Source organism: Cherax quadricarinatus, chromosome 47 (genome assembly GCF_038502225.1).
Source record: "Cherax quadricarinatus isolate ZL_2023a chromosome 47, ASM3850222v1, whole genome shotgun sequence".
NCBI classification, from domain to species: Eukaryota; Metazoa; Arthropoda; class Malacostraca; order Decapoda; family Parastacidae; genus Cherax; species Cherax quadricarinatus.
The window spans coordinates 10,667,864-10,694,120 of NC_091338.1; the positions used below are offsets into that span (position 1 = coordinate 10,667,864).

A 26,257-nucleotide genomic window follows, 5' to 3' on the forward strand; every position below is an offset into this window, starting at 1 on the left:
CCGTGGATTGGTGAAGGGTATACCACCATCCTTGGGATGCACGAGAACCACCATCACATCTGGAGAAATTTGGGGTGGAGAAGGAGCACAATTTACCTGGAGAGAGTTCCGGGGGTCAACGATCCCCGCGGCCCGGTCTGCGACCAGGCCTCATGGTTGATCAGGACCTGATCAACCAAGCTGTTACTGCTGTCCGCACACACTCCATCGTACGAACCACAGCCCGGCTGGTCAGGTACCGACTTTAGGTGGCGGTGCTGGTGGTGGTGGTGCTGCTGCTGGTGGTGGTGTTGGTGGTGGTGCTGCTGCTGGTGGTGGCGGTGGTGTCACAACCTTTCCACCCAACAACAACACCAACAACGTTGTCACACTCGTGTATTGTAACAATGGCTGATCCACACGCTGTTTCGCCCTCTAGAAAGACAGCGACGACCAAGAGGAAGCTTGAGAGATATCCTGAGGACCGAAAAGATGTTAGTAAGTATCCCAGAGTATCTGCAAGTGAGTATCTCTGAAGCCTCGGGAACGGTTCCTTGATGTTTGGAGAGGGAAGCTCTTGATCCAAGGAACTGGACCTGCCCTTTCCTTTGACCTCGATTACAGCCCCTTCACCACATTCCCTAGACGCTGTATGACCCTTACCTGTGTGACCCTTACCTGTGTGACCCTTACCTGTGTGACCCTTACCTGTGTGACCCTTACCTGTGTGACCCTTACCTGTGTGACCCTTAGGGGTTTAGCGCGCAATTTGATTATGCATGACCCCTACAGGTTTATAAAATTCCCCATTTGAATTCTGAAGTACAACATTTATCATTATAGCTGCTTTTGAATATGTAATTTTATTGTGATTCAATACACAAGTTAAAATTTTAACCATTGTTGGATGTGCCCTGCAGCCTGGTGGCTAAAGCTATCACTTCACAAGGCAAGGGTCCGGGTTTGAATCTCAGCCAGGGTAGAAACATTGGGCTTGTTTCCTTACACCAGTTGTCTATGTTCAGCCATCAGTAAAATGGGTACCTGGATGTTAGTCGACTGGTGTGGGTCGCATCCTGGGACAAAACTGACCTAATTTGCCCGAAATGCTCTGCATAACAAGCAACTTTCTATATAGTAGTATGTCATTGATGTCAGCTAGGACTATATACCTTGTACATGTACTTGTAGTAAATAGATATTATTATTATTGTTATTATTATTATTATTATTATTATTATTATTATTATTATTATTATTATTATTATTATGTAATATCTCTCCATGGAAATAAGTCACTTTGCTCTCTCTCTCTTTTTAAGGTTGTCCTAGGTAATTTATACATATATTACTATGCAAGACAATTATAATCATATACAAACAGCCCGCACATAGGAGAAAGAAACTTATGATGACATTTCGGTCGGACTTTGACCATTAACTAGTCACTAACACTTGAAGGTAGGGGAGCCAAAGATTGTGTAATTGTGCCTGGATAAATTCCCTCACTCACAGCAGAGTCAAGTCCTGTGACTTATTTCCATTGGGGTTCCTGTGTTACATAGGCATATATTCATGCCATTTTAGTCCTTGTCCTTATTAATATTAATAAGAAAAAGTTATCGTTTTTGTTTATGTCTGATGTTTCAATAGCCACACTGTTGATACAAATCTTATTAGCATCCATACTGATGTTCACACTACCACTAGTATGTTTCAACATGTATTAATTTCAAAATATTATAATTCACATACCAAATTGTTACAGTAATTAAATGTCAAAATGGCAAACAATAGCTTTCTAATAAACTATGTACTATATTTGTCGTATTGTCTAGCAATTATAGGTTAATTTTAAGGCTGCTCATAATGCTCTCCAGAAGAAGTGACTTTCTATAAAGTAGTGTACATGTGCCAGTTACTCAAATATCATTTGTGTACAGTACTCCACTTTATAGAAATAATGTTTGTTGTTGTATTTAAAAATAAATGTCAATTACATGAATATTAGTTGTATGATTGTGTCACTTTGTCTATACGTAATTATTAACAATAAAAAACAATATAAAATGAAGATATTAGTTACATGAATAGATTACAGCCTCTCCTCACTTAACGATGTACCATTTTACCAACACCTCGGACTTTCGAAGGGCTCTCTGACCAGTATTCATATCTAAATAATGTATATTAGAGCTGATTTCCTCTATTCTGTTTATTTCAATATTCAGTACACTACTGTATAAACATTTAAAATATAACACATTTTAAATAAAACATTAAAACTATCAAAGATGGTTGACACTAACTCGTTACCATTATAGTATGCTCCTTACTTAGCGAAGAATTCGTTTAATGATGTGGTCTTAGGAACGGAACTCCATTGTTAGGTGAGGAGAGGCTGTACATTCATTTACATAGTTTCCAGATCCATGAATATATCAGTTATATAGTTTTTAATTATCTACTTTTATCATTATTAATAATGAAAGCAAAATACAGTGGAACCTCGGTTTTCATATGCCCTAGTTTGTTCTGTATAAAATGTATTTTTTGTTAATATTTTTGGGTGTCTGGAACGGATTACGTAATTGGATTTACATTATTTCTTATGGGAAATATCAACAAAAAATACATTTTATAGAGAATAACTATAGTTTTACATACAAACTAGGTAATACAAAAACTGAGGTTCCACTGTAATAATATATAATGGATAAAGACAAATCCAGTATAATGCGATCCTTTATATATAATGTTTTGCCCACACAGTGGGCTTTATTGAGTCACAAACAGATCTACCTGGGAAGAGAGGATGTGTGTGTGTAATTCTCGCAATCATACTATATGCATCTTCATTCATACAGTCACTAAAGAACTAATACATATTTTTTTTACCTACAGAAAAAAAGTCTAGGCTCTGCCCTTATCTGGATACCATCAATCGTCACATGCTTGACTTTGATTTTGAAAAGTTATGCAGTGTGTCTCTTTCGAGAATTAATGTCTATGCCTGCCTAGTATGTGGGAAATACTTTCAAGGTATGCAAATTTATTACATTCGGTATTATATCGCAGTTGATAAGTTCATGTTTGCTTGGTCAAGGCTGTTATTTAAGAAAAAGACATACAATGTTTTTTGAGACAACATTTTGCTCTGTGTAGACGTTTATTTGATATACATACCAGTCAGTGGAGATCTCATGTCTGAGGGCAATGTATGGTATGAATATTATGCAAAGAATTCGTAGTTTGAAGATTAGGAGGTGCAGGGTTACCGAAAGCATTATCCAGCTGGCTGAGGAGGGTATATTGAAGTGGTTTAGAAATTTAGAGAGGATGGAGCAGAATAGGATGACTTGGAGGGTATATAATCTGTAGTGGAGGAAAAGAGGGTTAGGGGTCATCCTAGGAATGGTTGGAGGAAGGAGGATAAAGGAGGTTTTGTATGTGAGGTGCTGATAAGATTTTGTTTGGAGTTTTAACACAGAGAATTAGCAGGTTAGTCACCCAGGATAACCCAAGAAGGTAAATCTGTCATCAAGGACTCTGTCTGTCTTATTTCCATTGGGGTCCTTCAGTCTTGTCACCCAGGATGTGACCCACACCAGTCGGCTAACACCCAGGTACCTACTTATTTGCTAGGTGAATGAGGACAAGAGTTGCAAGCTGGAAGTGACTTAAAATATGCTTAGAGTGACAGGAATATTAGATTTTTGGTGATTTTTTCTGAGGAAGGCTAGGCACCCCCTAGTCCATTTTGTGGGTATTTGCTTGTTCTGCTTCAATTGCTGGAATAACCTAAACAATTACCAATCATTCTTGGTTATATTTTATTAGCAGAGAAATGGGGTAAAACTTTTTTTTTTTTTGTGATGTATTCAAAATGTAAAGAAGTTGTTACATAGGAGAAGTTGCTTTAATGGCTGAAATGCCTACAGTGTTTGCCACTCTCTGTGCATTTTGTAGGATAGTTCTTGCTCTCAATTGATAGAACAGAAGGCATACTAGTGAAATAACTAGGAATTGGGTTGAATTCAAAAATGAAATTGGCTTAAAATAGACCCCAAAGTGGGCTTCAATTGCCTGCATAATTCTGTAAGTTTTTTTGTCAAATTTTGTATTTTTGGTTCATTTCCTCCTGAAAATGATTCTCTACATTTTTTTTTTTAACTCACAACACTGTCAGCACTTTTAATTTTGCTGCAGTGAAAGGATTAATAAAAATACTGATGATGTGTGGGGATATTACCCTGGAATTTATTAGATAATAGTGATAAAGAATAAAGAGAGGAGGGAGATACTATAAGGGAGGGAGAATGTGTCAGCATTTATAGTCCAAAACTTCAAACTTCTATCAGAAGATACTGGATAACAAATATTGCTTGAATGAATATATAAGTTTTCAAAAAAAAAAAAAACTGGACTATTACCTCAAAGAAATGATTCATCCAGACTTCAGTGGTTATGTGATGCCATTAACCCTGAAACTGTCCAAACGTAGATCTATGTTGACGTGCGTAGTGCTCCGAACGTAGATCTACGTCCAATTTTTCATGCTTTCAAATGGAGAAAATAAAGGTTGAAGTGCTACGCATGTCAACGTAGATCTATGTTTGGGCAGTTTAAGGGTTAAACTGGTACCAGCAACAGCCTGGTTGACGAGGTAATGAAGAGGGAAACCTGGTTACAGGTCACTCTGCATGGGTAGCAGAACCCTTGAAGCTGGTCACAGGTAAATTAGTTATGTGAATGAATTTAGTATGAGGAGTTCATTTTGAGGCTCTTAATGTATCTGCTAAAAATGTATTATTTAAAAATTTTAATTTAATTGAGTTTACTTCATTTACTGCTTCTAGTATGCCCAGTGATCTACCAGGTTTAGTGCTTTCCATGAATATAATAATAGTACATTGTATAATCATACTTGAAGTATAGTTTAATCTGCCCATCATTCATGTAGTTTACTGTTCTCTATGATTTTCTTCATTACATCATATTTAGGAGTAGATTACTTCATATTTAGAAGTAGAATCAAGATGACTAATGTCATATTCAGCATTTATTCATTATTATTTTTATAAATATTCAGTATTCTCCAGTATTGATTTAATTCTTTCTTTGATTATTTTATTTTTTTTATTAACACATGGACTGTTTCCCACCAAGGCAGGGTGGCCCAAAAAAGAAAAACTTTCATCATCATTCACTCCATCACTGTCTTGCCAGAGGCATGCTTACACTACAGTTATAAAACTACAACATTAACACCCCTTCTTCAGAGTGCCGGCATTGTACTTCCCATCTCCAGGAATCAAGTCCGGCCTGCCGGTTTCCCTGAATCTCTTCATAGATGTTACCTTGCTTACACTCCAACAGCATGTCAAGTCCTAAAAACCATTTGTCTCCATTTGCTCCTATCTAACATGCTCACGCACGCTTGCTGGAAATCCAAGCCCCTCGCACACAAAACCTTCTTTACCCCCCTCCCTCCAACCTTTCCTAGGCCGACCCCTACCCCGCCTTCCCTCCACTACAGATTTATACACTCGAAGTCATTCTATTTCTCTCCATCCTCTCTATATGTCCAAACCATCTCAATAACCACTCCTCAGCCCACACCTCCTCCTAATCTCCAAACTATGGATTCTCTGCATTATATTCACACCACACATCGCCCTCAGACATGACATCTCTACTGCCTCCAGCCTTCTACTTGTTGCAGCATTCACAACCCATGACTCACACCCATACAAGAGCATTGGTATAACTATACTCTCATACCTTCCTCTCTGCTTTATAATTATAATATTCTGCATATAATACATTACATAAAATGAATAAGAAACAAAAATACTAAAGCCAAGATAATCTTCTTCATTTATTATCTAAATGTTTCAGTCTCAAAATGCATTATCAGTCCAAAAATAAATGCCTAATAATGTTACATTATCTAATCTAACATTTCTACTAATACAATTTTATATTCACTCATGAAGGACATCATTTTGTTTAACAACTGTTTTGATGTAATACACCACAGGGTCTGGTCATGGGAGGTTCAGAAACTTTTTTTTTTCTATACAGGTCGTGGACCCAATACCCATGCCTACACCCACAGTGTATCGGATGGTCACCATGTGTACCTGAATTTGCAGACACTTCGCTTCTACTGCCTCCCAGATAATTATGAGATCATTGGTAACTATTTTACACTTTATGTTAATCTACTGATTTTAACGTGAAGGTACAGTATTAAGATATCTTGCACATTATTTAGAATACATATTGGTAGTAGGTTGGTAGACAGCAACCACCCAGGGAGGTACTACCGTCCTGCCAAGTGAGTGTAAAACGAAGCCTGTGATTGTTTTACATGATGGTAGGATTGCTGATGTCTTTTGTCTGTCTCATAAATATGCAAGATTACAGGCATGTCTTGCTACTTCTACTTACACTTAGGTCACACTACACATACATGTACACATTTATTTATACACACTCATCTGAGTTTTCTTTGATTTTATCTTAATAGTTCTTGGTCTTATTAATTTTCCTTTTATATCCATGGGGAAGTGGAATAAGAATCTTTCCTCCGTAAGCCATGCGTGTTGTAAAAGTCAACTAAAATGCCGGGAACAATGGGCTAGTAACCCCTTTTCCTGTAAAGATTACTAAAAAGAATAAGAAGAAGAAAATTGTCAAAGTGGGAAGTCTGAATGTGCGTGGATGTTGTGCAGATGATAAGAAAGAGATGATTGTGGATGTTATGAATGAGAAGAAGCTGGATGTCCTGGCTTTAAGTGAAACAAAGCTGAAGGGGGTGGGAGAGTTTCAGTGGAGAGGAATAAATGGGATTAGGTCAGGGGTTTCAAATAGAGTTAGAGCTAAAGAAGGAGTAGCAATAATGTTGAAGGATAAGCTATGGCAGGAAAAGAGGGACTATAAATGTATTAATTCAAGGATTATGTGGAGTAAAATAAAGATTGGATGTGAAAAGTGGGTTATAATAAGCGTGTATGCACCTGGAGAAGAGAGAAGTGTAGAGGAGAGAGAGAGATTTTGGGAAATGTTGAGTGAATGCGTGGGGAGTTTTGAATCAAGTGTGAGAGTAATGGTGGTTGGGGATTTTAATGCTAAAGTGGGTAAAAATGTTATGGAGGGAGTAGTAGGTAAATTTGGGGTGCCAGGGGTAAATGTAAATGGGGAGCCTTTAATTGAGCTATGTGTAGAAAGAAATTTGGTAATAAGTAATACATATTTTATGAAAAAGAGGATAAATAAATATACAAGGTATGATGTAGCACGTAATGAAAGTAGTTTATTAGATTATGTATTGGTGGATAAAAGGTTGATGGGTAGGCTCCAGGATGTACATGTTTATAGAGGGGCAACTGATATATCGGATCATTATTTAGTTGTAGCTACAGTTAGAGTAAGAGGTAGATGGGAAAAGAGGAAGGTGGCAACAACAAGTAAGAGGGAGGTGAAAGTGTATAAACTAAGGGAGGAGGAAGTTCGGGTGAGATATAAGCGACTATTGGCAGAAAGGTGGGCTAGTGCAAAGATGAGTAGTGGGGGGGTTGAAGAGGGTTGGAATAGTTTTAAAAATGCAGTATTAGAATGTGGGGCAGAAGTTTGTGGTTATAGGAGGGTGGGGGCAGGAGGAAAGAGGAGTGATTGGTGGAATGATGAAGTAAAGGGTGTGATAAAAGAGAAAAAGGTAGCTTATGAGAGGTTTTTACAAAGCAGAAGTGTTATAAGAAGAGCAGAGTATATGGAGAGTAAAAGAAAGGTAAAGAGAGTGGTGAGAGAGTGCAAAAGGAGAGCAGATGATAGAGTGGGAGAGGCACTGTCAAGAAATTTTAATGAAAATAAGAAAAAATTTTGGAGTGAGTTAAACAAGTTAAGAAAGCCTAGGGAAAATATGGATTTGTCAGTTAAAAACAGAGTAGGGGAGTTAGTAGATGGGGAGATGGAGGTATTGGGTAGATGGCGAGAATATTTTGAGGAACTTTTAAATGTTAAGGAAGAAACAGAGGCAGTAATTTCATGCACTGGTCAGGGAGGTATACCATCTTTTAGGAGTGAAGAAGAGCAGAATGTAAGTGTGGGGGAGGTACGTGAGGCATTACGTAAAATGAAAGGGGGTAAAGCAGCTGGAACTGATGGGATCATGACAGAAATGTTAAAAGCAGGGGGGGATATAGTGTTGGAGTGGTTGGTACTTTTGTTTAATAAATGTATGAAAGAGGGGAAGGTACCTAGGGATTGGCAGAGAGCATGTATAGTCCCTTTATATAAAGGGAAAGGGGACAAAAGAGACTGTAAAAATTATAGAGGAATAAGCTTACTGAGTATACCAGGAAAAGTGTACGGTAGGGTTATAATTGAAAGAATTAGAGGTAAGACAGAATGTAGGATTGCAGATGAGCAAGGAGGTTTTAGAGTGGGTAGGGGATGTGTAGATCAGGTGTTTACATTGAAGCATATATGTGAACAGTATTTAGATAAAGATAGGGAAGTTTTTATTGCATTTATGGATTTAGAAAAGGCATATGATAGAGTGGATAGAGGAGCAATGTGGCAGATGTTGCAAGTATATGGAATAGGTGGTAAGTTATTAAATGCTGTAAAGAGTTTTTATGAGGATAGTGAGGCTCAGGTTAGGGTGTGTAGAAGAGAGGGAGACTACTTCCCGGTAAAAGTAGGTCTTAGACAGGGATGTGTAATGTCACCATGGTTGTTTAATATATTTATAGATGGGGTTGTAAAGGAAGTAAATGCTAGGGTGTTTGGGAGAGGGGTGGGATTAAATTATGGGGAATCAAATTCAAAATGGGAATTGACACAGTTACTTTTTGCTGATGATACTGTGCTTATGGGAGATTCTAAAGAAAAATTGCAAAGGTTAGTGGATGAGTTTGGGAATGTGTGTAAAGGTAGAAAGTTGAAAGTGAACATAGAAAAGAGTAAGGTGATGAGGGTGTCAAATGATTTAGATAAAGAAAAATTGGATATCAAATTGGGGAGGAGGAGTATGGAAGAAGTGAATGTTTTCAGATACTTGGGAGTTGACGTGTCGGCGGATGGATTTATGAAGGATGAGGTTAATCATAGAATTGATGAGGGAAAAAAGGTGAGTGGTGCGTTGAGGTATATGTGGAGTCAAAAAAACGTTATCTATGGAGGCAAAGAAGGGAATGTATGAAAGTATAGTAGTACCAACACTCTTATATGGGTGTGAAGCTTGGGTGGTAAATGCAGCAGCGAGGAGACGGTTGGAGGCAGCGGAGATGTCCTGTTTAAGGGCAATGTGTGGTGTAAATATTATGCAGAAAATTCGGAGTGTGGAAATTAGGAGAAGGTGTGGAGTTAATAAAAGTATTAGTCAGAGGGCAGAAGAGGGGTTGTTGAGGTGGTTTGGTCATTTAGAGAGAATGGATCACAGTAGAATGACATGGAAAGCATATAAATCTATAGGGGAAGGAAGGCGGGGTAGGGGTCGTCCTCGAAAGGGTTGGAGAGAGGGGGTAAAGGAGGTTTTGTGGGTAAGGGGCTTGGACTTCCAGCAAGCGTGCGTGAGCGTGTTAGATAGGAGTGAATGGAGACGAATGGTACTTGGGACCTGACGATCTGTTGGAGTGTGAGCAGGGTAATATTTAGTGAAGGGATTCAGGGAAACCGGTTATTTTCATATAGTCGGACTTGAGTCCTGGAAATGGGAAGTACAATGCCTGCACTTTAAAGGAGGGGTTTGGGATATTGGCAGTTTGGAGGGATATGTTGTGTATCTTTATATGTTTATGCTTCTAGACTGTTGTATTCTGAGCACCTCTGCAAAAACAGTGATAATGTGCGAGTGTGGTGAAAGTGTTGAATGATGATGAAAGTATTTTCTTTTTGGGGATTTTCTTTCTTTTTTGGGTCACCCTGCCTCGGTGGGAGACGGCCGACTTGTTGAAAAAAAAAAAAAAAAAAAAAAAAATACATGTATATTCTCCATGGGGAAGTGGAACAGAATTCTTCCTCCGTAAGCCATGCGTGTTGTAAGAGGCAACTAAAATGCCGGGAGCAAGGGGCTAGTAACCCCTTCTCTTGTATATATTACTAAATGTAAAAGGAGAAGCTTTCGTTTTTCCTTTTGCGTCGCCCCGCCTCGGTGGGAAATGTCCGGTGTGTTGAAAGAAAGAAGACGCATGTATATATGTATATTTTCTCATTACTCTTTTAATGTTATTGTTACTCATTTTTCATTTCATGTTGCATTCTGTAATTGTATTTTGAATTACAGTGTTAAATAAAACTTAAAGTTCTGTAATAATTTTTTATATGCTAAAATTTCAAAAAAATATTTACCTTACTGCATTTGTAGAAAGCCTTCATGCAGTTTCTCTTTCTTCCAGATTCCTCGTTAAATGACATAATTTTCGTGGTGAATCCAACCTTTTCACGAGATTATATTGCTCATAAGGTGAACCAGAGCAAAATGAGTCGAGCATATGATGGCACTCTATACTTACCAGGCATAGTAGGTCTTAATAATATTAAGGCCAATGACTACTGCAATGTTGTCCTTCAGGTAAGAGCAGTATGTACATATGTGTTTTTATTTTATATTTTTTAAACACGCCAGCCATCTCCCACCGAGGGAGGGTGACCTGAAAAAGAAAAAAACAAAAGATTTTCTCTTGTCATTTAGTAATTTCCCAGGTAGTAGGTTGGTAGACAGCAACTGCCCAGGGAGGTACTTACCGTCCTACCAAATGAGTGTAAAACGAAAGCCTGTAATTGTTTTACATGATGGTAGGATTACTGGTGTCCTTTTTTCTGTCTCATAAACATGCAAGATTTCAGGTATGTCTTGCTACTTCTACTTACACTTAGGTCACACTACACATACATGTACAAGCATATACAGTGGACCCCCGAGTTTCGTGATTAATCCGTTCCAGAGAGCCTGCCGAAAGTCGAAATTCACGAAAATCGAAACCATTTTCCCCCTAAGAAATAATGGAAATAAAATTAATCCGTTCCAGACACCGAAAAATATTAAAATGAAATATTTTTTTTTTCAAATTAAATAAAGATTTATATACTGAAATCAGTAGGTAGTAGGTTGGTAGACAGCAACCATCCAGGGAGGTACTACTGTCCTGCCAAGTGAGTGTAAAACGAAAGCCTGTGATTGTTTTACATGATGGTAGGATTGCTGATGTCTTTTGTCTGTCTCATAAATATGCAAGATTACAGGCATGTCTTGCTACTTCTACTTACACTTAGGTCACACTACACATACATGTACACATTTATTTATACACACTCATCTGAGTTTTCTTTGATTTTATCTTAATAGTTCTTGGTCTTATTACTTTTCCTTTTATATCCATGGGGAAGTGGAATAAGAATCTTTCCTCCGTAAGCCATGCGTGTTGTAAAAGTCAACTAAAATGCCGGGAACAATGGGCTAGTAACCCCTTTTCCTGTAAAGATTACTAAAAAGAATAAGAAGAAGAAAATTGTTTTCTTTCTTTTTTGGGTCACCCTGCCTCGGTGGGAGACGGCCGACTTGTTGAAAAAAAAAAAAAAAAATACTGAAATCAATGACAAATCAAGTACATGCATATAAAAAATAATAATATTACACTTACCTTTACTGAAGACTTCTGGGTGGATGGGAGGAGGGGATAGGAGGAAGGTGTACACTATTGTTTGGAAGGAGAATCTTCTTCCATTAGGACTTTAGGTAGCAAGTCCTTATCTGGGGTTACTTCCCTTCTTCTTTTAATGCCATTGGGAACAACTTGAGAGTCACTGGATCCCTGTCGCACAAAATGTCTGTCCAGAGAGGTCTTTTTCTGGCATTTCTTTAAGATTTCCCTGAAGTGGGACACAACACTGTCATTGTACATGTTGCATATATGGCTTGTTTCAGCTTGGTCAGGGTGATACTTTTCAACAAAACTTTGCAACTCATTCCACATTCCACACATGTCCTTAATCACTGAAGAAGGAACCTCCTTCACTCTCTTTTCCTCCTCCTCTGAAGCAAGTTCCTCGGCTGTGGTCTGATGCTGTTCCAGTTGAAGCTCTTGCAGTTCATCAGTGGTTAGCTCTTCCCTGTGGTCCTCCACCAACTCTTCCACATCCCCGTCACTCACCTCCAACCCCATGGACTTGCCCAATGCCACAACACCTTCCACAACAGGCAGAGGGTCGGCAGGGACAGGGTCTGCCTTAAACCCTTCAAAGTCCCTCTGAATTGTGTTCCTCACTTTATTTACCAAAGGGGTTGCACTAGCTTTCCTTGGGTCCATGATGACTTATTTAGCAGTTGCAAGCACAAAAAACAATGGATTATTATGAAATGTATTGTATGAACCCGCGGGGTGATGGTCACGTGTTGGTAAACAATGGCACACTAAGCGTGAATGGCTTGGGAGACTGGCTTGGTGTGCGCGGTGATGGGCGGACGGGTACTGGACGATCGCTGAAACACGAGTCTAATCATGAAACTCGAGGCCAAATTTTGCCAAAAAAAAACTCGCCGAAGCTCGAATTTCACGAAAGTCGATGCTGCCAAAACTCGAGGGTCCACTGTATATACACACACCCCTCTGGGTTTTCTGCTATTTTCTTTCTAGTTCTTGTTCTTGTTTATTTCCTCTTACCTCCATGGGGAAATGGAACAGAATTCTTCCTCTGTAAGCCATGCATATTGTAAGAGGTGACTAAAATGCTGGGAGCAAGGGGCTAGAAACCCCTTCTCCTGTATAAATTACTAAATTTAAAAAAGAGAAACTTTTGTTTTTCTTTTTGGGCCACCCTGCCTCGGTGGGATACGGCCGGTTTGTTGAAAGAAGAATTTAGTAATTTATACAGGAGAAGGGGTTGCTATCCCTTTCCTCCTGGCATTTAAGTTGTTTCTTACAACATCCACATCCATGGCTTATGGAGGAAAAGTTTATCTCCACTTCCCTGTACAAACACGCATGTGTGTGTGCATATATATACCTTTGTTTGTTTATTTCCTTTTATTAATGTGGTTTATTTTGGATTGACATTTATTTTAATCACCACTGGTAGGCTAATGTGTTATAAATGATTTACTGTTTTGATGTTTAAATGCCAAGTAGCTCTTATTCTTGCTTTCAGGCTTTATCGAACATCACTCCTTTGCGGAACTACTTCCTGGACCCCAACAACTACAGTCACATCCATCATGCGCCAGGCACTCAAGGACTGGCAATGTTTCCACTTATCAACAGATTTGGGGAACTTGTACGCAAACTCTGGAATCCAAGGAATTTCAAAGCTCATGTATCTCCCCATGAAATGCTTCAGGTTAATAGTTGATTTCTACCCTCTTGATCTCTGGTATATCTATTTTGTATGGGTCGATGTGTCCATGTGTGTGCATGTATTTATCTGTAAATGATTTAGTGTAGTTATGATTTTCATTCTGTATATAATTTACCTGTGGTTTGGAGCATATATGTAATTCTGATTGGCCTCTGTGATTATATAATTTATAAAATTTTATATATAGTTTTTAAGTTTATGGGATTTATGCAGCATAATTGTTTCACATATTTTATCTTGAACATTATCTCTCATCAGTTATTTATACATTAATGTTCACTTTCTGTTCTAGGCAGTAGTATCATGCAGTAAGAAGAAGTTCCAGTTTACCATCCAGGGTGATGCCATACAAATTTTGTCTTGGGTACTGAATTCAATGCACTTAGGCCTGAAGACTCCCAAACGGAAAAATACCATCATTAATCGCTGCTTCCGTGGAACAATGAATATTTACTCTCAGAAGGTAGTTCATAAGTAATTAGATATTCCTGCTAGGGATACCAAATGGTTTTTACTGTGTTTTTATATTAGTATTCTCACTAAGGACATATGGCACCATACAGGTTTGCCACTGATTTTTTTTTTTCTATTTTTTTTTGCCTATTTCCAGATGATATTTTGGAGTGGTCCTAGGTAGTAGGTTGGTAGACAGCAACCGTCCAGGGAGATACTACCTTCTTGCCAAGTGAGTGTAAAATGAAAGCCTGTAATTGTTTTACATGATGGTAGGATTGCTGGTGTCTTTTTTCTGTCTCATAAACATGCAAGATTTCAGATACGTCTTGCTACTTCTACTTACACTTAGGTCACACTAAACATGCATGTATAAGCATATATATACACACCCCTCTGGGTTTTCTTCTATTTTCTTACTACGTCTTGTTCTTGTTTATTTCCTCTTATCTCCATGGGGAATTGGAGCAGAATTCTTCCTCTGTAAGCCTTGCGTGTCGTAAGAGGCGACTAAAATGCTGGGAGCAAGGGGCTAGTAACCCCTTTTCCTGTATACAATACGAAAGTTAAAAAGTGAAACTTCTGTTTTTCTTTTTGGGTCACCCTGCTTTGGTGGGATATGGCCAGTTTGTTGAAAGAAGATTTTGTAGTGGTAATCTAATTGTGATGTCAGCTCACTTCTGGAAAGATGGCAGTTGAGTGAATGTTGTTGAATGTGCTTTCTCTTTGGGTCACCCTGCCTTGGTGGGAGATGACCATTGAGTTAAAAAAAATCTTGAGAATGTCCTTATATTGGCTTGAATATTGCAGTACATTTGTTAAGGTATATGATTTATTATTTTTATCAAGATGTTTTAAGATTTTTACATTCTGCACATACTGGTAGTTTTCCTTTCACTACAGTACCTTGTTTCATTAAGTGTGAGCATGTTGGAGCGAGTGTTTTTTGGGATTTGAGGTGCTGTTGGAGGGTGAGCATAGTAACATCAGTGAAGGGATCTAGGGAAACTTGTTAGCCATACTTGAATTCTATAGGTGGGAAGTACAGTGTCTGCACCCCTGAAAGCTGGGTGGAGAGGTTGTACTTTGGAGGGTCATTTGACCTAAGTTCATCTCTTTCTGGCAGGACTGCTATTGAATAAATGATGGTTAATGATTCCTTCTTTGGTGAGATATGAATAGTGGGGTAAAAAAAAATTTAAGTCATTAATTTAACTCTGTACTTTGTTGCATATCATTACTAGATCTTGCCTGTTGAAATTGATGAGAAAGAAAGAAATCGGCTCCTCCAGTCTGAAGAATACCAGGTGAAAATGGAGGAGAGCCCTTTTCTCTATCTCACTTGCGACTTACCGCAGCCACCGCTCTTCAAGGATGAAAAAAAAGAAAACATCATTCCACAAGTAAGGAAAACTGTAACCTAAAAATCATGGCCTTATGAAATATGTGTTGCCTTAAATGTAGCAGCATTAAGGGTTGCATCTTAGAATATGTAATTCCTTAAAAATATCAAGAAACCCAGTGAAAATTATTAAGGTTTCATTGTATTTATCAATCCTTTTTGCATGCATCAAGAAAAATATCGCTTACCATGAACAGTAACTTGTAAAAATCATTCTCTGGGAATTGAGGACATGCATTAGTATAGATTAGACATTTGGTGAATATCTTTAACAAAACATTTTAAGGCTTTGACCTGTATACATGTAACCCCTACTTACAAGCATCTAAAAGACATCATAAAATAATACCATTTGTTTTCCTGGATCAAATCTGATTTGCCTCCTATTCCATATCCTGGATATTGAATGACCCCCCATTTATAGAGTACTAAAGTACTCTGTAAATGTAATAATAATCATAGAATTATACAGGAATATATACTCAATCATAAAATCATACAGGAATATATACTCTTATAGGTGAGCTTGTATGTACTCCTTAGCAAGTTTGATGGGAAAAGTGGTAAGGAGTATCAGACCTACAAAGAGAGTATTCTTAAGAGATTCCAGCTTACAGGACTTCCTCCATATCTCATCTTATACCACAAAGTAAGTTTTTCAAAGACTGGATGCATTTTTTTTTTTTTTAACATGCTGGCTGTCTACCACTGAAGCAGGGTGACCCAAAAAAAAAAGAAACACTTTTGTCATTCACACACATCACTGTCTTTGCAGAGATGCTCAGATACGACAGTTTAGATGTCACTCCAAACAGCCAGCATCACGGAACCCTCCTTTAAAGTGCAGGCATTGTGCTTCCCATCTCCAGGACTGCTGTCTGCCCTGACTTGTACTCTGTTTATATATTAATAATTATGGTTTTAATTTACATACAGAGAAACAAAAGTTTGTACTGCACTAAAGTTCTTGATGGTTAATTACATGGTTTTCCTCTTGTTGGTAGGTTGGTAGACAGCAACCACCCAGGGAAGTACTACCGTCCTGCCAGATGACTGTGAAACAAAAACCTGTAACTGTTTTGCATGATGGTAGGATTGCTGGTTTCTTTTTCTGTCTCATAAACACGCTAAGATAACAGGGATATCTTGCTACTCCTACTTACACTTTGGTCACACTTCACAGACACGCACATGCATATATATATATACATACATCTAGGTTTTTCTCCTTTTTCTAAATAGCTCTTGTTCTTTTTTATTTCTTCTATTGTCCATGGGGAAGTGGAAAAGAATCTTTCCTCCGTAAGCCATGCGTGTCGTATGAGGCGACTAAAATGCCGGGAGCAATGGGCTAGTAACCCCTTCTCCTGTATACAATTACTAAAAAAGAGAAGAAGAAAAACTTTATAAAACTGGGTTGCTTAAATGTGCGTGGATGTAGTGCGGATGACAAGAAACAGATGATTGCTGATGTTATGAATGAAAAGAAGTTGGATGTCCTGGCCCTAAGCGAAACAAAGCTGAAGGGGGTAGGAGAGTTTCAGTGGGGGGAAATAAATGGGATTAAATCTGGAGTATCTGAGAGAGTTAGAGCAAAGGAAGGGGTAGCAGTAATGTTAAATGATCAGTTATGGAAGGAGAAAAGAGAATATGAATGTGTAAATTCAAGAATTATGTGGATTAAAGTAAAGGTTGGATGCGAGAAGTGGGTCATAATAAGCGTGTATGCACCTGGAGAAGAGAGGAATGCAGAGGAGAGAGAGAGATTTTGGGAGATGTTAAGTGAATGTATAGGAGCCTTTGAACCAAGTGAGAGAGTAATTGTGGTAGGGGACTTGAATGCTAAAGTAGGAGAAACTTTTAGAGAGGGTGTGGTAGGTAAGTTTGGGGTGCCAGGTGTAAATGATAATGGGAGCCCTTTGATTGAACTTTGTATAGAAAGGGGTTTAGTTATAGGTAATACATATTTTAAGAAAAAGAGGATAAATAAGTATACACGATATGATGTAGGGCGAAATGACAGTAGTTTGTTGGATTATGTATTGGTAGATAAAAGACTGTTGAGTAGACTTCAGGATGTACATGTTTATAGAGGGGCCACAGATATATCAGATCACTTTCTAGTTGTAGCTACACTGAGAGTAAAAGGTAGATGGGATACAAGGAGAATAGAAGCATCAGGGAAGAGAGAGGTGAAGGTTTATAAACTAAAAGAGGAGGCAGTTAGGGTAAGATATAAACAGCTATTGGAGGATAGATGGGCTAATGAGAGCATAGGCAATGGGGTCGAAGAGGTATGGGGTAGGTTTAAAAATGTAGTGTTAGAGTGTTCAGCAGAAGTTTGTGGTTACAGGAAAGTGGGTGCAGGAGGGAAGAGGAGCGATTGGTGGAATGATGATGTAAAGAGAGTAGTAAGGGAGAAAAAGTTAGCATATGAGAAGTTTTTACAAAGTAGAAGTGATGCAAGGAGGGAAGAGTATATGGAGAAAAAGAGAGAGGTTAAGAGAGTGGTGAAGCAATGTAAAAAGAGAGCAAATGAGAGAGTGGGTGAGATGTTATCAACAAATTTTGTTGAAAATAAGAAAAAGTTTTGGAGTGAGATTAACAAGTTAAGAAAGCCTAGAGAACAAATTGATTTGTCAGTTAAAAATAGGAGAGGAGAGTTATTAAATGGAGAGTTAGAGGTATTGGGAAGATGGAAGGAATATTTTGAGGAATTGTTAAATGTTGATGAAGATAGGGAAGCTGTGATTTCGTGTATAGGGCAAGGAGGAATAACATCTTGTAGGAGTGAGGAAGAGCCAGTTGTGAGTGTGGGGGAAGTTCGTGAGGCAGTAGGTAAAATGAAAGGGGGTAAGGCAGCCGGGATTGATGGGATAAAGATAGAAATGTTAAAAGCAGGTGGGGATATAGTTTTGGAGTGGTTGGTGCAATTATTTAATAAATGTATGGAAGAGGGTAAGGTACCTAGGGATTGGCAGAGAGCATGCATAGTTCCTTTGTATAAAGGCAAAGGGGATAAAAGAGAGTGCAAAAATTATAGGGGGATAAGTCTGTTGAGTGTACCTGGTAAAGTGTATGGTAGAGTTATAATTGAAAGAATTAAGAGTAAGACGGAGAATAGGATAGCAGATGAACAAGGAGGCTTTAGGAAAGGTAGGGGGTGTGTGGACCAGGTGTTTACAGTGAAACATATAAGTGAACAGTATTTAGATAAGGCTAAAGAGGTCTTTGTGGCATTTATGGATTTGGAAAAGGCGTATGACAGGGTGGATAGGGGGGCAATGTGGCAGATGTTGCAAGTGTATGGTGTAGGAGGTAGGTTACTGAAAGCAGTGAAGAGTTTTTACGAGGATAGTGAGGCTCAAGTTAGAGTATGTAGGAAAGAGGGAAATTTTTTCCCAGTAAAAGTAGGCCTTAGACAAGGATGTGTGATGTCACCGTGGTTGTTTAATATATTTATAGATGGGGTTGTAAGAGAAGTAAATGCGAGGGTCTTGGCAAGAGGCGTGGAGTTAAAAGATAAAGAATCACACACAAAGTGGGAGTTGTCACAGCTGCTCTTTGCTGATGACACTGTGCTCTTGGGAGATTCTGAAGAGAAGTTGCAGAGATTGGTGGATGAATTTGGTAGGGTGTGCAAAAGAAGAAAATTAAAGGTGAATACAGGAAAGAGTAAGGTTATGAGGATAACAAAAAGATTAGGTGATGAAAGATTGAATATCAGATTGGAGGGAGAGAGTATGGAGGAGGTGAACGTATTCAGATATTTGGGAGTGGACGTGTCAGCGGATGGGTCTATGAAAGATGAGGTGAATCATAGAATTGATGAGGGAAAAAGAGTGAGTGGTGCACTTAGGAGTCTGTGGAGACAAAGAACTTTGTCCTTGGAGGCAAAGAGGGGAATGTATGAGAGTATAGTTTTACCAACGCTCTTATATGGGTGTGAAGCGTGGGTGATGAATGTTGCAGCGAGGAGAAGGCTGGAGGCAGTGGAGATGTCATGTCTGAGGGCAATGTGTGGTGTGAATATAATGCAGAGAATTCGTAGTTTGGAAGTTAGGAGGAGGTGCGGGATTACCAAAACTGTTGTCCAGAGGGCTGAGGAAGGGTTGTTGAGGTGGTTCGGACATGTAGAGAGAATGGAGCGAAACAGAATAACTTCAAGAGTGTATCAGTCTGTAGTGGAAGGAAGGCGGGGTAGGGGTCGGCCTAGGAAGGGTTGGAGGGAGGGGGTAAAGGAGGTTTTGTGTGCGAGGGGCTTGGACTTCCAGCAGGCATGCGTGAGCGTGTTTGATAGGAGTGAATGGAGACAAATGGTTTTTAATACTTGACGTGCTGTTGGAGTGTGAGCAAAGTAACATTTATGAAGGGATTCAGGGAAACCGGCAGGCCGGACTTGAGTCCTGGAGATGGGAAGTACAGTGCCTGCACTCTGAAGGAGGGGTGTTAATGTTGCAGTTTAAAAACTGTAGTGTAAAGCACCCTTCTGGCAAGACAGTGATGGAGTGAATGATGGTGAAAGTTTTTCTTTTTCGGGCCACCCTGCCTTGGTGGGAATCGGCCGGTGTGATAATAATAAAATAAAATAAATAAAAATATTTGCAACTTGATTTCTCATCAAACACTTGCAAATTATCAACTTACTGGGATGATGTATTAAAAATGTAATATGATACAGGAAGTGCTGCCATAAGAATTATATTATTATTTTTTGTGAAGTGCCAAACCCATGTGGGCCACTTAGTGCAAGGAGTGATAAAGGCTTGATGTTCTGTTTGGTATTTGTGAAACAAGACTATCAAATTGTACTCACTAACTAATTGGAAGATAACTGCAGATCCTGTACAGTGCAACTTTTCTTTTTTTATAAGTATTTTTTTGTATAATTATACAGATGCCATTAAAGATGGGGGGGGGGTGGTGTACTCAGTGGCACTACCCAAGGTAAGAGAAGTCTCATAGGTAATAAAGTATACCACATTAAAAACAAATATTGTAGAGATGTATACTGTATTTTAGGCAACAGTTAATTCTGGAAGGGCTTATAGATAAGGAGAGCTCATCCCTGTATTTTTGTAATCTAACCTCATACTGTTTTAAGAACTAAGTAATTTAGCTGCAAAAAAATTGTAAATCATTCAGGTTCCCATTTACTAAAAGATGAATTGTTACAAATGGGACAAGAGAGTTTTACAGAAGATGTATTATATTACCCTGACCAAGAATGTCACCCGATTGTCTTACTTGCTATGTATCTCCCAGCACTGTATGTGGAATGAATAGCTAGTATTTAAGAAACTACTGAATGGATGTATTTTTAATTAGCTGTGAAATTTTATTTATAAATAGAAATTTATTAATTTTAATTATTACAGAGATTCACAAAGAATACATTCTACATTGAGAAAAACCCAACCATTGTTAACTTTCCGGTGAAGAATATCGACTTGTCGGAGTATTTAACTGAAGAGGTGAGTGCATATGCAATGTTGATTGAAGGAATAAGTGTACACTACATGATATTCTGTGAGGGGTAGTAAACCTGGTTTAGGAGTGTCTAACCTAGTCATCTTGGTGCTAAACATGTAGTAAATCTCTCCTTTTGTTTTTCCTTGGCATTCTTGAATATGAAAGAAATTACAGTTTGTATAATTTTTCAGTAAATTCTTAATCTGCTTTTCTTTAGTGAAAAAGAACAATAAATTGTGCACCATTACTTAATCAGAATAAATAACTGAGAACTGGGTATTGGAAGCTTATGAAATGTACAAATGTGAACAGTTTGTGAAGAATAGAACTGTGGGCTAAATTGAATTGAATTTTGTATGCACAGTCAAGTTGTTCAATACAATATGTATTGTATAAATGATCAACAATATTGGTGAAATAATGGAATGATCTTTATAAACCCATTTGTATGTGGGGGATTATAGCCTAGACTTGCCCTAAAGAAATTGTACAATATGTATGTAAAATACTTGTGCAATAAATCTTTCTTCTCTTTCAACAAACCAGCCATATCCCACCGAAGTAGGGTGGCCCAAAAAGAAAAACATAAGTTTCTCTTTTTAACATTAGTAATGTATACAGGAGAAGGGGTTACTAGCTTTGCTCCTGGTATTTAAGTTGCCACCTACGACACGCATGACTTACGGAAGAAGAATTCTGTTCCATTTTCCAATGGAAATAAGAGGAAATAAATAAGAACAAGAACTAGTAAGAAAATAGAAGAAAACTCAGATGGATGTGTGTATATATATGTTTGTACATGCATGTGTAGTGTGACCTAAGTGTAAGTAGAAGTAGCAAGATGTACCTGAAATCTTGCATGTATATGAGACAGAAAAAGACTCTAGCAATCCTACCATCATGTAAAACAATTACAGGCTTTCATTTTACGCTCACTTGGCAGGACAGTAGTACCTTTTTGGGCAGTTGCTGTCTACCAACCTACTACTTAGGTCAATAAATCATAATATATAATAAAATTTACATCAAAATTAAAAAAAAAAATATTGAATAGACATACCACTACTATGTACAGTGATAACTTATGCTTAACAGTGCAGTACTTGATAGTACATTTGAGATACTTCATAGTTAATGATTATAGTGAACATGAAAGATTTCTTCAGTTTTTAAGATTTTTTTTTTTTTTTTTTTAACAAGTCAGCCATCTCCCACCGAGGCAGTGTGACCCAAAAAAGAAAGAAAATCCCCAAAAAGAAAATACTTTCATCATCATTCAACACTTTCACCTCACTCACACATAATCACTGTTTTTGCAGAGGTGCTCAGAACACAACAGCTTAGAAGCATATACCTATAAATTACACAACATATCCCTCCAAACTGCTAATATCCCGAACCCCTCCTTTAGAGTGCAGGCATTGTGCTTCCCATTTCCAGGACTCGAGTCCGGCTATATAAAAATAACCGGTTTTCCTGAATCCCTTCACTAAATATTACCCTGCTCACACTCCAACAGATCGTCAGGTCCCAAATACCATTCGTCTCCATTCACTCCTATCTAACACGCTCACGCACGCTTGCTGGAAGTCCAAGCCCCTCGCCCACAAAACCTCCTTTACCCCCTCTCTCCAACCTTTTCGAGGACGACCCCTACCCCGCCTTCCTTCCCCTACAGATTTATACGCTCTCCATGTCATTCTACTTTGATCCATGCTCTCTAAATGACCAAACCACCTCAACAACCCCTCTTCAGCCCTCTGACTAATACTTTTATTGACTCCACACCTTCTCCTAATTTTCACACTCCGAATTTTCTGCATAATATTTACACCACACATTGCCCTTGACAGGACATCTCCACTGCCTCCAACCGCCGTCTCGCTGCTGCATTCACAACCCAAGCTTCACACCCATATAAGAGTGTTGGTACTACTATACTTTCATACATTCCCTTCTTTGCCTCCATAGATAACATTTTTTGTCTCCACATATACCTCAACTCACCACTCACCTTTTTTCCTTCATCAGTTCTATGGTTAACCTCATCCTTCATAAACCAATCTGCTGACACATCAACTCCCAAATATCTGAAAACATTCACCTCTTCCATACTCTCTCTTTCCAATGTGATATCCAATTTTTCTTCATCTAAATCATTTGATACCCTCATCAGCTTACCTTTCTCTATGTTCACTTTCAACTTTCTGACTTAGCACACCCTCCCAAACTCGTCCACTAACCTTTGCAACTTTTCTTTAGAATCTCCCATAAGCACAGTATCACCAGCAAAAAGTAACTGTGTCTACTCCCATTTTGTATTTGATTCTCCATAATTTAAACCCACCCTTCTCCCCAGCACATCTCTAAATATATTAAACAACCATGGTGACATTACACATCCCTGTCTAAGATCTACTTTTACCAGGAAGTAATTTCTCTCTCTTCTTCACAAACTAACCTGAACCTCACTGTCCTCATAAAAACTCTTTGAAGCATTTAGTAACTTACTACCTATTCCATATACACTTGCAACATCTGCCACATTGCTCCCCTATCCACTCTATCATATGCCTTTTCTATATCCATAACTGCAATGAAAACTTCCCTACCTTTATCTAAATCCTGTTCACATATATGCTTCAATGTAAACACTTGATCTACACATCCCCTACCCACTCTAAAGCCTTCTTGCTCATCCGTAATCCTACTCTCTGTGTTACCCCTAGTTCTTTCAATACCCTACTGTACACTTTTCCTGGTATACTCAGTAAACTTATTCCCCTATAATTTGTACAATCTGTTTTGTCCCCCTTCCCTTTATATAAAGGAACTGTACATGCTCTCTGCCAATCCCTAGGTACCTTCCCCTCTTTCATACATTTATTAACCCTTTGACTGTCTCAAGCCCCTTTCTGAAACTGTCATTCTATGTTGCAAAATATTTGAAAAAAATAAAAATTATTTTTTCTTGTGAAATGATAGAGAATCTTTTCCTGATGCTAATGACACCAAAAGTACGAAATCTGATCGAAAACTTACGGAATTACGCTCCTGCGAAGTTAGCGATCTCGGCGATATATACGCATTGGCGATTTGGCGACTTTGATCCCTATTTTCAGCCAATTCCATTGTTCAAGTTGACCAAACTCATAGCAATTTCTTTAGAACTCCATTTTTTCTATCAGTTGAGTACAAGAAACTGCCCCTTTACCAATTTTAATACCCAATAAAGTGGTCAGAAATTGGCAATTTGACCAATTTTATGCAAATTAAAAAAGATGCCAATTTCAAAATAAGGTTCAGAATAAACAATGCAGATATTCTTGGCACTAAAATAACATATCCTATGTTCATTAGCCATGTCTCCAGGCCCCTCTTATATTACTCTTGCTTTCTATTTTGATTTTTTATTCGCACAGAAAATAGAAGATTTTTGTAAAAATGGTATAAATAATATCAGCGCACTAGTGAAAGAATATTAGACTCCCCAGTTGACTTGTATTGGACGTGTGGTGTGATTTGTTTATTCTTGAATATTTGTAAAAATCGAACATTTCCACTACTTTGAGCTCAATTTCAAGGTCATTTTTGTTGTGAAACTAATCAAAATCACCCCTATTTCTGCAAATATCCCACTTTGACAGTTTTCTTCTTTTTCTTTTTAGTAGGCTGTACGGGAAAAGGGGTTACTAGCCCATTGTTCCCGGCATTTTAGTTGACTTTTGCAACACGCACGGCATACGGAGGAAAGATTCTTATTCCACTTCCCCATGGATATAAAAGCAAAAAGCAATAAGAACAAAAACTATTAAGATAAAATCAAAGAAAACTCGGATGAGTTTGTATACATAAACGTATACATGTATGTGTAGTGTGACCTAAGTGTAAGCAGAAGTAGCAAGACGTTTCTGAGCTCTTACATGTTTATGAGATGGAAAAAAAGACACCAGCATTCCTACCATCACGTAAAACAATTACAGGCTTTCGTTTTACTTTCACTTGGCAGGACGGTAGTACCTCTCTGGGTATTTGCTGTCTACCAACCTACTACTATTTGTTATCAGGATATTATTATTATTATTATTCATGAGAACTGCTAAACCCACAAGAACTGTACATTGTCTGGGGAATGAGAGTTACTTGGGTTTCATCAGACAAAGGGAAAGGAAGAAATAAGGTAGGAATACTGCACAGATTTCCACCTCTTTATGCAGTTTCACTGTGTGCAATTTCTCTTATTTGCATCTACCCTATTTCTATCAGTAATTCTTTGTGTAATATAAATTCCTTCTTATGTGAGACCCAAACACACTTTAAATTAGGGGTAGGATGATTTTTTGCCCACACCAATGATTGTAAGCAAAAACTAGTTGACACCAACACTGATACCGCAAAAATGAGCTAATACCTACCGGTACCAATACTCAATTTTAGGCTGATACCGATACCATCAAAATTAGCCAATACCTACTGATACTAATTCTTTGGTGCTTCCCTACTCTAAATGTCACTCTATACCAGTTTATGTTGATATTCATTAGAAAGATTTGAAAGAAAGAGAACAGATTTATGTGTGGGAAATCCACTAAACATATTTTGTACGAAATTCTGTGATTGGTTTTCATTTTAAGTGTCTTGTGCCAAGTCAAAAGAAATGGACACTCAGACACACAAAGTTGGATTGCACTGACATAAAACCAGGACTAGGGGTGGAGGGAGGGAGGAAAGAGTGTGGAGAACTGACGTAAAATCAGGACAACGGGTGGAGGGAGGGAGGAAAGAGTAGAGAACTGACATAAAATCAGGACTGGGGGTGGAGGGAGGGAGGAGAGAGTGTGGAGAACTGATATAAAATCAGGTGGAGGGAGGGGAGGAAAGAGTGTGGAGGTATATATTCATAGGTTCATAACATGTGCATTTCAGTCTAGACAATGACAAGCTGGTTGGTTTGCAGTGGGGGTTGGAGACAAGTAAAAAGGGAGGAAGATTATGATTGAACTTTGAATTTAATTTTTTTCTCATATGTTTTGTAACCAGTTGCATTTTTTTGTATATATCTGTTGGGTGCCTATCTTGTATGCCAATAATTTTTTATGATACTGTATGGAAATTATCATTGACTTTTTATTTTATTTTTCTCAGTTTTTTGACCAAATATTTTATTTTTTGTGTCCATTTGCCACGTGTGGTAAGCTCATATTCTGCTAATTTTTAGCTTTTCTAACATGGAATTTGTAAAATATCAAAATGAATTTCATTGTTTTGCATGTTTAAATGTTTTGCTTGTTCACTGTATGCAAATTTGCTCTGTGCACCATGGGCCATGAATGTATTTATCATGTAAAGCAAGGAAGATCTGTAATGCAAAAGGACTGCTAAGGTTCTCATATGTTTTGACAATATTAGAACAGTACTAACTTCATGAATGACTGGGAGTTGTTTTCAGAGGGAGTATTTGATGATGCTAAATTAAAAAAAATTAGGCATGTGTGAGTGTGTTAGGAGTGAGTGGAGGCAAACGGTTTTTGGGACTTGACATGCTGTTGGAGTGTGAGAAAGGTAATATTTTGTGAAGGGATTCAAGGA

The 26,257-nt window shown here is 38.2% G+C and overlaps 1 protein-coding gene across 5 annotated transcripts in view; it reads left to right on the forward strand.

Annotated features, from left to right (window-relative positions):
• The first annotated feature begins 196 nt into the window (after nucleotides 1-196).
• The window catches only part of Usp39 (ubiquitin specific protease 39), a 120,347-nt gene continuing 94,286 nt past the window's right edge, over nucleotides 197-26,257 (forward strand). For 3 of the 5 annotated variants that reach the window (XR_011393226.1, XM_070094675.1, XM_053787784.2), the window contains exons 1-9: nucleotides 198-477; nucleotides 2,884-3,021; nucleotides 6,067-6,180; nucleotides 10,386-10,561; nucleotides 13,135-13,323; nucleotides 13,634-13,804; nucleotides 15,039-15,197; nucleotides 15,717-15,845; nucleotides 20,575-20,670. Coding sequence is in view for 4 of the 5 variants with exons in the window: in XM_070094675.1 (XP_069950776.1) it covers nucleotides 387-477; nucleotides 2,884-3,021; nucleotides 6,067-6,180; nucleotides 10,386-10,561; nucleotides 13,135-13,323; nucleotides 13,634-13,804; nucleotides 15,039-15,197; nucleotides 15,717-15,845; nucleotides 20,575-20,670 (1,263 nt within the window). In the remaining variant the exon portion in view is untranslated. Of the gene's footprint in view, nucleotides 478-2,883; nucleotides 3,022-6,066; nucleotides 6,181-10,385; nucleotides 10,562-13,134; nucleotides 13,324-13,633; nucleotides 13,805-15,038; nucleotides 15,198-15,716; nucleotides 15,846-20,574; nucleotides 20,671-26,257 lie in introns of all 5 variants that reach the window. The other 2 variants (XM_053787786.2, XM_053787783.2) reach the window with 2 other exon arrangements.